Genomic DNA, 16,925 nt, shown 5'->3' with positions numbered 1-16,925 from the left:
GAGGCTAACATGCACATGTGGCACCCAACTGATCCTGCATGAAGAGAAAGGAACATCTGGAGCTTAGGGAAAGCTTGGGGACTTCAAGGTGGGGTGGAAAGCACCATTTCCTGAAGAAACAAAGCCGCCCGGTCAACCGAGGGAGGCTCAAGGACACCACAGGCTTCTCACATGACTTGGCTGCCTGGCATTTATGAGCATTCTGTATTAATATTAGTTTCTTTATTAAGTAACAAAGCAGGGGCCCTTTGCCATCTGTTCATCATTCTCTATGCCACTGGTAGGAGTGCAGAAGATTCAATAACAGCTTTACCAAGGGTCATAACCAGGTTTACCTGCAGCTGGCCGGCCTGTGCTTAGGCCCGAGGCAGTGGCAATAAAATAATAAAAGCTCCTGTTTGTGAAACAAGATAGATCAATAAGGGCTGCCCACATGACAGAACTACTTTCAGAAAGCCTCAGTGAACCTAGGTGACACGCTTTTCTCAAACTTCACATAAACCAGGCCACGTTATTCGGAAAGCAGTGAGCAGAGGCATGGGCCCACGTGGGGTGGATGGCTCTCTAGGGGTGCTAGAAGCCTGAAGCATGGCTCTGCTTCTACATAGCAGGAAAAAACCACGTAGGCACTAAACTAACACAGTGGCACTCAACTCCAGCTCTGAAGGTAGACTGAACCAAATAGAAGCTGTTTAATTAGTCCATCTAGAGATGCTGACACATTTCCATTCTCGTGAGTGAATATAAAACAGGGAACACATATGCGTATCTTGTTTTCTAATTGCCTTTAATGAAGTCTGCCTTCTATCAATCAGGATTCTTCATAAATTTCCAATCCATATATTCTCCTCCTTTTCCTATTTGAACCATTAGACCACTTTCTTCTTCCAAACCAAGTCTCAGGTTGCTACCTCCTCCTGTTAACCCCATGCCAACGTATTTCTTTGGTGTGCTAAAGCGAGCCCTAGAGTTAACTGAACACTGAAAACAGCAATTCTCGTTCAAATGCTTTCTAAGAGTGTCTAAGAGTGTTGTTCCCAATTTAATTATACCCAACCCAAAGATGCCTTTTGATCTGCTGGTTTAATTTATATGCCTAAGAACATGCTACTAAAAGAAGCATATGTCAGTTTTTTTGGGCAGTTATTTCTGTTCCATTTATAATCTCTCTAGATTCTAAATCAAACAGAAATTAAAAATCAACCCCTTTAGAATATGCTATACTGAGAGCCTGATTTAATTTACTTTGTTATGTGATATTCAGGAAAGGGATTCTAGGGTGTGTCTTCTCCATGGAAGAAACGGTACTGGTTCTGTCAACAGAGTTATTTCCGTTCTAGGCACAAACACAGTAACAATGTTTTTTTCCTATTAAAATAATTGAAGTTTGTATCATCTCTCAACTACTCTATTATGATGTCACATAACACACTTTTATTTTATTTTTTTGGACACAGGGTCTTGCTCTGTCACCCAGGCTCAATTGATCCTCCCTGCCTCAGCCTCCCAAGTAGTTGGGACTATAGGCACACACCACCATGCCTAGCTAATTTTTTTTTTTTTTTTTTTTTGTATTTTTTGTAGAGATAAGGTTTTGCCATGTTACCCAGGCTGGTCTCAATCTCCTGGGCTCAAGCAATATAGTTGCTTCAGCCTCCCAAAATGTTGGGATTACAGGTGTGAGCCACTGTGCCCGGCCATAACACACCTTAAAAAAAAAAAAAAAAAAAAAAATCTAAGCTCATTAAGATTGAGTCACCTCTGATAATTTTATTTCTCCAGGCCACAGCCATTTGAAATACACTGTGGGTAGCTGTATCCTATAATACATTGTCAAAATGTCATACAGTATGTTCATGTAGCCTCAGAGACAGACTATGGCCTACGGGGGCTAAGACCAAAACAAGTCTGTATCATTGAAACAATACTAAAAAGACTTTCCAAGAGGGACACCATATCCTATTTGAATATAAGACTTCATGATCTTGCTCCCTAGATTTTGCAGAAGTGTTACAAATACTTTTAATGTATTCTACAGTGGAGAACTCTGCCTGTCCATGCATTATAAACTGTCCCATTAATAGGAGGGATACTGCCAAGCCCAGTGGCCAGGCCAGAATATGAATGAGAAGGAAGAGCAGACTTGACACAATAAGAAGCCTCAATGGAAACCTAAACAAAAAACACCATCATCAACAACAACAAATCAAAACCCATCTGAGTTCAGCATCCAGTGCATACCTCTTCCGGTTCTATCAGCTTGAACTCCATGCCTCGGCCTGTCCAGGCAATGAAGTGGGCATTGGCTGGGTCATCAAGAAGGGTGACCAGGAACTGCCACAGCTGAAGGGAACCTCGCCTCTGGTAAGGGGGCCCCTCTCGATACATGGTAGGCTCCTGTTTGACTTTGCCTGTTTAGGACAAGGACACATCACACAATAGCTTAGTCCTAAGTTTCTCAGGTGGTTGGGACAAAAAGGAGTTATTCATGCTGATTTAATCACTGGACTTGGGAAGAGAGTCATGGCTGAGGTGTTCTGACATCTGCCAACCTCTACCTGGCAACAAACCTTGGATGGGGCTACTTACCTTCCAGTCTCTCAGGCACAACGCAAGTGTCGTCAAAGTATAATCGGGGATCTTTTTCATATGAAAAACCTGAAAGAGAATGTAAAAAGAAAGACTACATTGCTTAACAAATTCTGTGTTGTACTAAAAAACTATGGATTTAAGGACTAGAGTGGGATCCTGTCATTTCAGACCCTAAGTCCTACTGCTGTATCTATGACAGACGGGATTTTCAGGGACTTCGAGAGGGCTCAGGCATTCCGATTCTGATGTAATCACCTGCGCCTCAGTCAGAGCCGCATCAATTCCTGCTTTTACAGCTAAGGCTGCGGGGAAGTGCTGAGTCACCAGGACGTTCCTTCCCATTTTGCTTCTGAGGTCTGCCTGGATCAATGTTGCTCTGACTAAGCCTTTACATCTGAAAACATATCTCTATTTCAGTTGGCCTAGCTGGATGGATTTGGTTCATCTGTACACAGACCTGCCATTTTCCTTTTAGCTAAAATTAATTTCAACCTTTCCTATAAAGTCATCCAAACTACTCACATACCTCATTCAATTACGAAAGAACTTGAAGGGTAAAGAATGTTGCCAAAATGAATAAAGACTTGGGCCTGTAGAGGATTTCGAAAGCGGTATTGGAGGTATTATTACCAGACACCGTGGAGAGGATCTGAAAAGACTTTCTAGCAATGAAACAAACTCATTGTATAGATGACAAAATAGAGGTCAAGAAGGAGGAACTGGCCCAACAACACGTGCAAAGGAAATAAAAGAAGGCAAGGCAAAAAGTTAAAGGGCTCAAGAAGGAAGGATGGCCTGACAGTCTTCCTCCACAAACCCCTAATATACATTCAGTGCTAACCACCATGTCACTAGGCACCCTGTCAAGATTGGTTTAAATCAAAGCCAGGTAACAGGTAACTTTGATGGGGGTCCCATCCCTCCTTGTAGTTTAGCCTGTGTCAAGGTGTAAGGTCTCCAGTGTATATTCCTTTACCAGCACACATCTTAGGAGAATGCCCCCAGGGCTCCTGTCTGATAAGCGGTGCTTCCCTGTGCTCTGTTTTCCCTTCAGTTCACCTGGCTCATAGTACAGGTCTATGTGTGTTGGATATGCAGTATGGGCAGGTAGGTGAAAAGGCTCTGCAATGAAGGACTTCCATTAGAATCTGAGAAGGATTCACTACGACTTGAAAAATCCATGAGGCTGGGCATGGTGGTGAGCAATTATAATTATAATTCCATGAGCAATTATAAGGATGATTGCACCTGTAATAAAAGTTCAAGGGTTCTGAATGAGGATAGGCATAATAACAAGTGCTATATGGCTTATGGAGGAGTAGGCAATAAGTGACTTTAGATCGGTTTGTTGAAGACAAATAGCCTGTAATCCCAGCACTTTGGGAGGCCGAGGTGGGTGGATCATGTGAGGTCAGGAGTTCGAGACCAGCCTGGCCAACATGGTGAAACCCTGTCTCTAGTAAAAATACAAAAAATTAGCTGGGCATAGTGGTGGGCGCCTGTAATCCCAGCTACCTGGGAGGCTGAGGCATGAGAATTGCTTGAATCTGGGAGGCAGAGGTTGCGGTGGGTGGAGATCACGCTATTGTACTCCAGCCTGGGCAACAGAGAGACGCTCTGTCTCAAAAAAAAAAAGAAAGAAGGAAGGAAAAATCCATGAGTAAAGGTGCCAAGATATAATTTTGCCATTCTTTGTTTCTTTAGTCAACCCAGATCAAGTAGCTTCTTGGCGGGACCAGCACCATTTTTAAGAGGCCTGGGACTGAAGAAACTCTGCACAACTGAGACTGTTTTGAGGTTTGTATTATTCATTTTTTTCTCAGCCCTAAGCATTAGTTCTCTGTTGCTTAAGGATATCAAAGGAAGTCTATTTTATTGACATTTATGTATTATTTAATCCACTAAGTATTTATGCCAGGCATTGTGCTAGAAGGGAGTCAGTACCCAGGCGAATATAGACTTGGTCCTTGTTCTCATGGAGCCTGTATCTCAACTGGGGGAGACAGATAATAAAGGAGAAAAAGAAACAAGAGGTGGTGCAGCACTGATGGACCCCAGTCAGCTGTGCAATCTTGAATAAATTAATCTCTGTGCTCCAGTGTCCTCATTGCAGCAGATAATTCCTACCTTATGGTGTTGTTATGAGAGTTTAATTGAGTTAGTATCATTCAACTGATCTATTTCTCTATCTTCATACCAGAGTGCCAAGAGTAGCTCCTGGTACGTAAGTGTGTAATAAATGATAGTTAAAAAAATAAACAGTCGTTGTACATTGTGTTGAGGGCTATTAAGAAATTAACTGAATAATGTGAGAGCTTGATCTTATATCCTCCATGAAAGATTCTAAATTCCTTGAGGACAAGGATCATATCTTGGTATCTTAGTATCCTCATGGCACCTTACACAAAAGTACTAAATAAATATTTGAATAAATGAGAGGTTTTATAGTCTTCATTAAAAAATATTTAAGAATATAATGCTAACTTTCAAGTCAGGGATTTAATGACTCCTGATAAATTTGTTTTCCAATTTGGCACTCAACTGACTTTTATGACAAACTGGTATACTCTGTATTACCAAAAAGACTTTCATAATCCACTATGCTTCAAATATTTTGCCTTGTCTGCCAGAAAGCTATGTATTTCCTGATCTTCCATAAGTATTTTGATATTCTGGTGATGTTTTAATGGTCTTATTATAAAGTCATTACAAGTGAACTACTTCAAAGTTTACGTATCTGTCAAACTTGCCATGTTACTTTTAGAGTTCTTCTCCTCTAAGGTAATCACAGTATGTAGAAAAAAAATACAACCACCTACATCTAGATGAAATTCTTGGTTTGGTTTTCAAAACTAATCAGATAAAGGTCTGCCTGTAAGAAGTATCACTTTGGCGTATTTTGTGGCTTCTAGTCATCGCCACATGTGGTCCTCTACACCATCTGGAAGATACTATTGGTTTAAGTAAAATTTAAGTCAGCTGAATTTGAGCCAGCAGTTGTATCAGTTGTGGCCACAATCATCTCATCACTCAAATAAAGGTGGCAGGAAGGAAGACCTGTTTGAGGAGCAAACTAGAAACGAAAGACTCAAAACGTTATTATGCAAGGACTCCAGGTGAACACTTAAGGCAGGATGGCTATCTTAGCAATCAGAGATGCCAATCAGAAACACTTGTTTCATTAACTGTTCCACAGGCATCTGTGGTCAAGCCTGTATAAGGATAGGAAAAGCATGTCAGGGTAATTTAGAACAATTAAAAATGCTGGATTCTTTGAAACTAACTTCTTTGATGTGTGTGAAGTCAGGGAAAGGAATGGGAAAGGGTGGAGGGAAAACACACACAAATGCACCAGATAGTCTGTGTGTAGTAAGCAACCCAATGCCTTGCTAAAAATATTTCCCTTAAGAGCATGCTCTTTCCTAAATGTTGTAATTATGCAAAATGTTTTCCTCCCTCTCTTTCCCGACTCCCTCCTAGTTTGCCTGCTGCAGACATCAACTGCTTTTGTAGAAACATTCAGGAACCTCAGAGAGCCCCAAGCAGCTGTGCCCATCACAGCCAGTGTCCGGGAGACAGCTCTTCCTTTCCAGGGCTAGACACTCACTTAGAACATCACAGGGTACCCAGGGAAACAACACTCGGTCTCCCATCTAACCAAGTGAGTGCGAAGCAGCTACCCATAAAAACGACTCTTATGAACCAATCACTTATAAAAGCCACCCAGTGCTTCATGAGTATCAGCTCCTTTGACATGCATTTAAAATGACAGACCAGTGGTTCCCAACCTTGGATGCACACTGGAATCACCAGGGGAGCTTTAAAAACTACTAAAGCCTGGGTCCCACCCCAGAATTTCTTATTTAATTGCTCTGGATGAAGCCTGGAAGTCAACATTTTTAGAAGCTCCTCAGGTAATTCCAATGTTTGACCAAACTTGAGAACCGTTACTACTCAGTAGTTCTCAAACTTGAAGCTGCATCAGCATCTCCTGCAGGACTTGTTAAAACAACAGACTGCCGGGCCCCACCCCTGGGGGTTCTGATTCAGTAGGCCTGGGATGGGTTCTGAGAATGTACATTTCTAAAAAGTGCCAGGTGACGCTGTTGCCACAGGTTTTGGGAATCATACTGCTTTAAATCTTTAGGGAGAAATGTATTTGAGAAAAAGAAGACATACATCTGGGGAAGGTGTTATAAAAAAACTTCCCTGTTTCAATGTTTAGAAGGGAACTCCTCAATCCACCATCCCAAGTTAGCCTTTGCCCAGAAGGGTAACTTTAAGCTCTGAGCCCACCTCTCCAGGCCTTTCATGCCCGGCAAGCATGATCTCAGTCCCTACCAGGGCTCCTTTCCGTCAAACGAGCCCATTGATTTGCTACTGTCATTCATTTATGCAGGAGATTAAAAGCCCAATTATCCTCCCCCAACAAAAGGCTCCCTTCTTCCTTTTGATTCACATCTAATGACTTCTTTAGAGAAATCCTAAAATTTAAAAATCTGTGACAATGCACTAAAAACAACAACAAAACCGACCCTCACAAAAACCAGCAGCAGATGCCTTAAAAAATGTCATACCCCCTTTTACCCAGAAATTTACCCAGAAATTTTTACCCAGAAATTTCAGAAACTTAGCTTCAAGAATCAAGAGAACAAGAAAACAGCTAGATGAATGTTCACAGAATTTGAGAATAATCTGGAAGTACCCACTTTTCAGCAACAGGTGATTAGCTAAATGCATACTCATGCAATAAGTACTGTGCAGCCACTAACGAGGAGATCACAGGGGAATGATGGGTGCTATAGAGATGACATTGGCTGTGGAGTATGGAAGGAGATGAAGAGTATGGGCTCTGGAGCCACAGGGCTTGGCTTAAGAGTTCTGGCTCTACTCTTACAGCCACATGCCCTTAGGCACATCTTTTATCCTCTCTGAGTCTCAGTTTCACTACCCTATGGGGCATATAGAAATATCTATCCCTTGAGAGGTCGAGGAGGGCGGATCATGAGGTCAAGAGATTGAGACCATCCTGGCCAACATGGTGAAACCCCGTCTCTACTAAAAATACAAAAAGTTAGCTGGGTGTGGTGGCGTGTGCCTGTAATTCCAGCTACTTGGGAGGCTGAGGCATGAGAATCACTTGAACCCGGGAGGTGGAGGTTGCAATGAGCTGAGATCGCGCCACTGCACTCCAGCCTGGCAACAGAGTGAGACTCCGTCTCAAAAAAAAAAAAAAAAACCAAGCAAAACCAGAAATACCTATCCTATAGGGCTGCTATGAGAATTCAACAACTGAATTTATGCATGTAAAGAACACAGAACAGTGTCTGAAACATAGTAAGTATTCAATTTGAGTTAATGACTATTGTTAAAAAAAAAGACTATAAAACAAGGAGTCCTGTATGATCTGTATAATTCTATATTTACATATGCACAGCAAAGATTTAAAGACTATGTAGCAAGTTAATGGTTATCTCTGGGCAGTGAGATTTAATTTTCATCTTTTTGCCTATTTGTATTTTCTGAATTTTGTGTAATTAGTATTTGTTGTTTGTGCTAAGAATAAGCTACAAAAGTTTGTATTTTAAAGAAAACTAGGCCGGGCGCAGCGGCTCACTCCTGTAATCCCAGCACTTTGGGAGGCCGAGGTGGGTGGATCACGAGGTCAGGAGATCGAGACCATCCTGGCTAACACGATGAAACACTTTGGGAGGCCGAGGTGGGTGGATCACGAGGTCAGGAGATGGAGACCCATCCTAGCTAACACAGTGAAACCCCGTCTCTAGTAAAAACACAAAAAATTTAGCTGGGCGTGGTGGCGGGCGCCTGTAGTCCCAGCTACTCGAGAGGCCAAGGCAGGAGAATGGCGAGAACCCAGGAGGTAGAACTTGCAGTGAGCAGAGATCACGCCACTGCACTCCAGTCTGGGTGACAGAGCGAGACTACATCTCATAATAAACACAAAAAACAAAAAACAAAACAAAACACAGAAACTAGCTCAAAAGCAAGCTCCTCCAAGAAACTGACATTCTAGCTCCATTCTGACTGCTTCCTTGAAGCCATATGCTATGGAACACTTATGCATCTTATTTGTTCCCAATTACTTTCACCCTAATTAGTAGGTCAGCACTAATAAAGGCGAAGTCACAGGCTCAACCCTGCCCACTGCTCCTGCTCCTCATTAGAGTGAGATTATCTCAGAGACTTACTGAATGGAGTTGGTCCCAAAGGGATTAGGCACAAGAACTTGAGCAGACAACATACACCCTTGATATAAAATGATCATCTTCACATAAAAGTAATGTTAGGATATGTGTCAAGGTTGGTGAAGAATACCTTCCATTTCCCTCCCATGTTAAAAGTGGCAACCATTTATCATATAATAATAATTACAACGAAGAGTTACCCACCCCGAGCACTCAAACTAAGTAAAAAACCTAGAGACACATTTTTAAAACTCTAAGACATCCTTGAACCCTCACTGACATAACTATAAAACGTATAAAAACCACTCTCACTGACATAACTCCTAAATTCCAGTTTAAGCTGATATTGTAATATAAAGATAACCTCCATTTCTGGAAATGTGGAAATATGGTGGGTTTGTTTTTTCTCCAAATTGTCCTTATCCTCTTAAAAAGTTGGGGTCATTGCTAATGAAAATGGCAGCCCTCACAGGGCTCAGGGGCATGCCTTAAGCCCTGCCTGCAAAATAATTGAAGATTGCCACCAATTAGCTCTTATATTCATGAGCTAAGCAAGGTTTAATCTATGATCTCAAATCTTAGCCTGGAAATTGAGCAATTTTAAGCTTGAGTATTATTCAAGGAAAGAAAGAAAGAGGAAGGAAGGAAGGTAGGAGAAAGAAAGGAAGAAAGGATAGGAGAGGAAAGAAAGCAGGCTCCTTACCTTCATGGCTGCTGGAGAAATAACCCCCTCTCATGTAGGATGACTGACAGTTAGGCACTTCTGAAAGGAAAGCAAAGGTGGACACAATCCTGTCAATAGTTTCTGCAGCAGAAGCAGCACATCTGTCAACTGCAGCTCTGTGGTAAAGCCCCTAAACACTCTGGGGTCATGTCTTTTTGGCTTTGTCCTGGGAAAGAGGTGCCATGCCAGTAAGCAAGATGGCAAACACCACAACCCACTATCTGAAAGGCAGGCTCTCCTAATCAAGGGTCATGGGAGGAAAAAAAAAAGATGTTTCACTCTCATTGTTCACTCATTTTAGCAATTAGTTAACACCAAATCTGGTGAAAGAGCCAATGACAGTGGAAAAAATATTAGCTTTCAAAAGGCCAAGCCTGGCCTCTTGTCCCATGCTGACTCCTGGGTGTTAGAGTGGGAAAGGGAAGATGACTGCTTTAGATCTTTCCCAATTTGCTCCCCTTTACTCCCGGTGGTCACATCCAATTCTGCTCCAAGAGGTGGGAGTATTTTTAGGCCAAAGGGATTAGCAGACCTGAGGTTAGGAAGCCAGGACTAGCACTGGAAGGGGGGTAGAGGATTGCAGTTTGGTCCATTTTTGCCATGCTGGGACTGTCACATTGAAACCAAACCACACTCAAATGATCTCTTCTTCAGGCATCATGTTATCAGTGTCCATCGAGAGGAAAGACAGTAAGTTGAGTTGTGTCCACGTGGGATGAGCCATCACTCTGGTAACACAACTTGGATCAAAGAATTACAGATATGGTAACATCTGTTGAGTGTCTTGCTTTAAGGGAGTGGAGTGGGGTGCAAAACCCATCAGGACAGATCAAAATGTCAGTCTTAAAGGAAAAAATGTTGCTGTTCATGCTACTCCTGAGAAAAATACATCAAAGCTTTCGGCTGATGGAAATGTTTACACACAATCACTACTTCACATTTGGTTAATTTTTCTGTCATAAAGGAACAGGTCTCTCCCTTCTGCCTACCTCCCCAGCATTTCCCATAACCAACTGGTACCTGAATAGATCAATCTACGTATTATCTCAGAGAAGGTCAAGAGCAAATTCCATCCAAAACTGAATCCCAACACTCTTCAAGCTTGGACTCAGAGATGTACTTCATACCACTTCTGAATGCCTACTGCACTTCCTACCACTTACATACCTTTTCCGTTTTGTTTTGTATTCTGTTGTGCATAAACACGTCAGCTCTACTAGCTCCTAAGTTATTTGAGGGCAATTCTTATAAAAATTATAAAAAATTCTTATAAAAATTCCTGTCCCCAAGGCCCTGCATGTATAAGACACTGAATAACGAGACAGAAGAAAGCAAGAATGAAGCAACGAATAGCACAATTTGATGCTGACCTGAATCGACGCAGTAATCCCGAGGCTCCTGCTTGATTCCCATTGGTGACTGGAACCCGTGTGCTGGGGGCCCTGGCATGCCCGGGACCCCATGTTCATAGAGTGGGTCATGGTATTCTTGTTTGAATCCCTGAGGGGGCGGGGGAGCTGCAGGGACAATAGGCTCTGACATTTGCCGATGGTAACTGGGGCGATTATCTCCAGGAACTCCTGGCTGAGGAGGGAAGGGGTGGCAGGGTTCAGACAGTTGTCTCTGAAATCTGTAAGAAGAAAGAGGTTTTCGTGGTGAACAAAGACTTGATGAATACCTACTATGATCGAGCACTGGGGACTAGAAGAAGTTCCAATTAATGAAATTATTTGCAAGATAATAATGCTTATTTCTGGACATTTTTACCTTCTTCCCAAAATTACATTGTGTATTTCGAAGCTCTTGAGTCAGGAAGTGGCAAAAAAAAAAAAAAAAAAAAAAAAATCAAAGCAATGATGTGGTAGCCTCTTTATCTTTCATGTATGTATACTGTATGCACAGTCTATCTGTATAGATGGGCCAGATTATGTATCTGAATATATGAGACCAATTATTTGCAAATAGTACTAACATATACATAAATACTTGTTTCACTAGTTCATCCATTCTCTCACCTACAGATAGAAGGAATTTTTAAAGACTGAATACAAACTAATCAGTTAGAAAATGTAGTTAAAAAAAAAAAAGAGAGAGAATCCCATTCATAGTAGCAATAAAAAACATAACATTCCTAGGAATAATCAGGAAACGTATAGGCCATATAAGAATAAAATCTTAAAATTGTTTTCTGAGGAGAAGAAAGAAAAAAGATCTAAGAGAAGATATTTAGGACTTTGAAGCTATTGATTCACTGAAAATTAATCTGTAAAAGCAAATGCCTTCCCAACTAACTTGACCAAATGATTCTAAACTTCATTTTGAAAGGACAAAAGGACCCACTAGCTATTGACATATGTCATAAAACTACACTAATTAAAACAGTAATACAAGGAATTGAGAGATAGGCAGATCAAAGGAATTTAGTGGCAAGCCAAAAACCGTCAAGTATATTCCAAAATTTACTACTTGTTAAGGTTAGCATTTCAAATCAGTTGGGGAAAAATACCCCATTTTATACAGATACCAAAATAAATTTCACATGGATTAAGGGTTCCAATATAAAAAGTGAAACTAGGCCAGGCGTTATGGCTTATGCCAGTAATCCCAGCACTTTGGGAGGCCGAGGTGGGTAGATTGCTTGAGGTCAGGAGTTCAAGACCAACCTGGCCAACATGACAAAACCCCATGTCTACCAAAGTACAAAAAAAATTGGCCAGGCATGGTGGTGGCTCACGCCTGTAATCCCAGCACTTTGGGAGGCCAAGGTGGGCAGATCAGGAGGTCAAGAGATTAAGACCGTCCTGGCCAACACGGTCAAAACCGTCTCTACCAAAAATACAAAAATTAGCTGGGCGCGGTAGTGCATGCCTGTAGTCCCAGCTACTCGGGAGGCTGAGGCAGGAGAATCGCTTGAACCTGGGAGGCGGAGTTTGCTGTGAGCTGAGATTACGGCATTGCACACCAGCCTGGTGACAGAGCAAGACTCTGTCTCAAAATAAACAACAAAAAAACCCCCCAAAAATTAGCCAGGCATGGTGTTGTGCACCTATAATCCCAGCTACTCAGGAGACTGCAGCATAAGAAACACTTGAACCCGGGAGGCGAAGGTTGCAGTGGGCCGAGATTGTGCCACTGCACTCTAGCCTGGGCGACAGAGCAAGACTGTCTCAAAAAAGGCCGGGCGCGGTGGCTCAAGCCTGTAATCCCAGCACTTTGGGAGGCCGAGACGGGCGGATCACGAGGTCAGGAGATCGAGACCATCCTGGCTAACACGGTGAAACCCCGTCTCTACTAAAAAAAAACAAAAAAAACTAGCCGGGCGAGGTGGCGGGCGCCTGTAGTCCCAGCTACTCGGGAGGCTGAGGCAGGAGAATGGCGTAAAAACCCGGCAGGCGGAACTTGCAGTGAGCTGAGATCCGGCCACTGCACTCCAGCCTGGGCGACAGAGCAAGACTCCGTCTCAAAAAAACAAAACAAAACAAAACAAACAAACAAAAACAACAGTGAAACCATAATATGAAAGTAAATATATATGAAAACTTACAAAACTTAGGAGTGAGGGAAAACCTAAGTATCATACCAACAACAGAAATCATCAAGATAAACCTGGATATATCTCACTGTATAAATTTCTGTAACTTAAAAAGACACCAGAAACGAAACCAAAGAAACACATCAAACCAAGGGGAAAGAAACACATCAAACCAAATGCCAGAAACAAAACCAAAAGTAAAACTGAGGAAAAATCTCCACAGATACAGCAATCTCATTGTTGACATAAAGAGCTTTTAGAAATTAACAAAAGATGAGTATCTCAAGAGGAAAAAAATGGGCAAAGGACATAGGAATATCCTTACAGAATAGGAATGGTCATAAACAAAAAGTTTAACTCATTAGTAATTAAAAAAGTAATTAAAAAAGTAACAAAGTCAAAAGAGAAGTATTTTTTTCCTTTTAGCTTGGAAGATGAACAGGCAGTTAATAATTCTGTGCCAGGTACCTAAACAGCACTTCAATCACAGATGATGTGTAACTACAAAGATGGTCACCAATGCAGCTGTCTAACAAGGAAATCAGCTATATATATTGTGATACAGTCATTTAGTTGAAAGGAACCATTAGAAATTACATAATATGTAAATATATAACGGCTTGGAAAGGTATTTTTGACATATTCAGGAAGGTTGTGAAACAGTACATAGAGTATCAAAGCTTAGCAAAAATAAAAGTAGTAGTATGGTGTCATATAAAACCACAGAAAGATTGACATTTAAATATTAACACTGCCTATCTGTGGGGTGGTTATAATTTTAGGTGAATTTCTTTTTTTGCTCATCTATAGTTTGATAATAAATATGCACTGTTTTTATAACAAGATAGAACAATAAAAACCTGTTGCTATTATTTGAGTTTCCTTAACACTCTTCAGTTGTCAGACAGATCCAGATGCATGCCAGCTGCCCTTTCCCTGTTGGGTGTGCAGTGTAGAAGGGAAAGCCTGCCATCTCTTAGTAGGGAAGTGACCAAAGGCAAAGTTTCTTGGCTTTGTTTGCTTATCTGTGACATAGGGATGTATTATCCTCCAAATGCTTCTGAAATGGTGAGATACAATCATGTGTGTAAAGTATGGTTTCTGCCACAGCCATAATTGACAGACTGGGATAGAGTTTAGGAAGGTGGCTGTGGAAGGTATGTGTGACCCTCAGTCCATGAAATACACAGGAAGCACTAATCTGTGTATAAAGAAAAGCATTTGTGAATATATACCCTCAGGTAGAAAGTAGGAGCCAAGGTTCAAGGGAAAATAATACAATCCTATACTATTAAGGTCTTATTCTCTACTTTTAGCTTGAATTCTATTAATTCATAGAATTCTTGAATAGCTTTAATAGTTTGAATTTGATTTGAATCAATCTGTGGGAACAGGTGGCCAGCAGATTTCTAGAACATCAAGATTTACAATCTTAAACTGAAGAGATCTGTAGGCAGATAGGACACTGTTTACATCAGGGTATAGCACAGCACAACATGCTCTGTCTTTACTACTCTACCTAAAGCAGAATGGTAAGATCATTTCATAATAGGAGAACTACTGGGCAATTTACATATACTTATCCTTTTATCCCAGACATCAAAAGCCTCAGAATCCACCTGGCCAATGTCTTAAACAAGTTTTACCAACTATTGAAGGTTCAGTGGGCTGACAGCCTTTCACGGGTCACTGAATGCCCTACAGCAGAACTTCTTCAGGTTGCTGTTACTTAAAGAAACCTTTCAATGGTTTTTAAAGAAGTGTAAATTCCCAACTCAGGTTTACACTTGACATTTAGAACATAGGCACCGGCACCATGTCGCAAACCTAAAGGGAATTCTTTCAGAAAAGAAAGACGAAGCTCACTGCAACCTCTGCCTCCTGGGATCAAGTGATTCTCCTGCCGCAACCTCCCAAGTAGCTGGGATTTTTAGTAGAAACGGGGTTTCACCATATTGGCCAGGCTGCTTGAATTCCTGGACTCAGTGATCTGCCTGTTTCAGCCTCTCAAAAGTTTGCTGGGATTACAGGTGAAAGTCGCAGTGCCTGGCCGATGAAGATACTCTTTTTATTTATTTTTTTTGAGATGGAGTCTAACTCTGTCATTCAGCCTGGAGTGCAGTGGCATAATCTTGGCTCACTGCAACCTCTGCCTCTCAGGTTCAAGCAATTCTCCTGTCTCAGCCTCGCAAGTAGCTGGGATTACAGGTGCCTGCCATCATGCCTGGCTAATTTTGTTTGTATTTTTAGTAGAGATGGGGTTTCACCACATTGGCCAGGCTGCTTTCGAACTCCTGACCTCAAGTGTTCCGCCCGCCTCGGCCTCCCAAAGTGCTAGGATTACAGGTGTGAGCCACCGCGCCCGGCTGAAGATATTTTTAAGGCCTTATTTTTGTAAAGTGCCCAAATCTTGCACTACTTGAAAGGAATGGTAAAAACACCTTCCATTTTCTCTCCCTTTCCCCTCTGCCACTATTCCAGCACCTTTGAAGGTGACCTCCAAAAATCAGTTCCTTTGATAGCTCCGAGTCGGCATGTGCTGCTCAGTTCTGTAACCAGAGCCTCTGCTGCTGGCAGGCCGATGGCCTCATTTCCGCTTAGTGCTCATCTTCTCACCTTCCACAATGAAACTCTAGAGTTGGCCTGGTATGGGCTCCTCAGGAAAAGGTACTTCCACATGGGCACTAGCCAGCAACCTCATCCCCTCCCCGCGGCATAACTTTAAGGATGCGCAAAGCTTAGAGGCCTGTGATCTGCAGAACAGATTCTATAATTGGGATTGTTCTGTACTGGTTTGTTTTGAGAGAGCGGGAGTGGCCAAGGGGGATCGCAGGGGTAGGTCACAAAGCCAGTGTATTTGGAAGAAAGATTCTCAGAGCTTGCTGCTGATAATGTCTTTTATGTGCAGAGATTAGTAAAGTCATTCAGTCCTTGTCCTCAAAATACATCCTGTGAACTTGATTCACTGACCTTCATTTGAACCCCCCTCTCTTCTCCAGTCCTTTTGAAGTATGTGAGAATGTGTTGTATACATAATACAACCACGACAAAGATGCCTCTAATTTACCAAGGCAGGCAATCACTTTCAGTGAAGGCACAGCCTGGTTCCTACCAAACCTCTTCTTCCTCCCCTCCCTCCACTCCCACCATTAGCCCAACAGAGCGCACGTGTAGGGAACTCACATTTGGTGAGCAAAGGGAGACTTCTGACTCTGAAAAATCTTAAATTCAATAGGTCACAGTTTAAGGTTTTTTCGGTGCAAGTTTATTTAAAGAACCAGTTATTTATTTATTTGTCAGATTTATATAGCGCCTTTCCTCCCACGAGCTCACCCACACTCCCAACATTTGGTTTACGTTATGAAAACCGTTAGATGCTTTTTCTGCATTTCCTTTTTGGTTTCTGCTGCCAGCACACAGAGTAAACACAATGCTTACAGGAAAAAAAAAAAAAAAAGGAGAAAAGGATCTCACAAAGGCTATATGGTGATTATGGGTGCCAGGTGAAGCAGTGACCGTTTAAAGGCCGGCTGAGAAATGATACATAAAATCTGCCAAGAAATCAACATCATGCACTTAGTACTCCGTTAAGGCTCAGGGAAGAAGATGGAAAATCGAGAAGCAGCATAGCTGGGTAAGAGGCTCTGGCTGTGAAGTCAGAATATCCTGGGCTGAAATCCAACCTTTACCACTTAGTAGCTGTGTGACCTTGTATGAGTTATCTAACTGCTCTGAAGCCTCAGTTTCCTCTCCAAAAAACTAAGGACAGCCAGGATACCTTGTAAAGATGATGTAAGATAATGTATATTATAAGGCCCAGCCCTGTTACAACACTGGTAAGTTCTCAATAAACATTATCTTCAACTGCCCC

The 16,925-nt window shown here is 41.9% G+C and overlaps 1 protein-coding gene across 2 annotated transcripts in view; it reads right to left on the bottom strand.

Annotated features, from left to right (window-relative positions):
- The window catches only part of ETV5 (ets variant 5), a 63,150-nt gene that overhangs the window by 8,560 nt on the left and 37,665 nt on the right, over positions 1-16,925 (bottom strand). For both annotated transcript variants that reach the window (XM_011953372.1, XM_011953371.1), the window contains exons 8-11: positions 10,893-11,152; positions 9,502-9,561; positions 2,590-2,658; positions 2,242-2,411 (exon numbers count right to left, since the gene is read on the bottom strand). In XM_011953372.1, coding sequence (XP_011808762.1) covers positions 2,242-2,411; positions 2,590-2,658; positions 9,502-9,561; positions 10,893-11,152 — 559 coding nt within the window. The remainder of the gene's footprint in view (positions 1-2,241; positions 2,412-2,589; positions 2,659-9,501; positions 9,562-10,892; positions 11,153-16,925) is intronic.

This window comes from Colobus angolensis, unplaced genomic scaffold (assembly GCF_000951035.1).
Source record: "Colobus angolensis palliatus isolate OR3802 unplaced genomic scaffold, Cang.pa_1.0 Scaffold36, whole genome shotgun sequence".
In the NCBI taxonomy this organism is placed as follows: Eukaryota; Metazoa; Chordata; class Mammalia; order Primates; family Cercopithecidae; genus Colobus; species Colobus angolensis.
The sequence above is the reverse complement of the archived record's forward strand: the minus strand, read 5'-3'. Positions and strand labels throughout refer to the sequence as shown.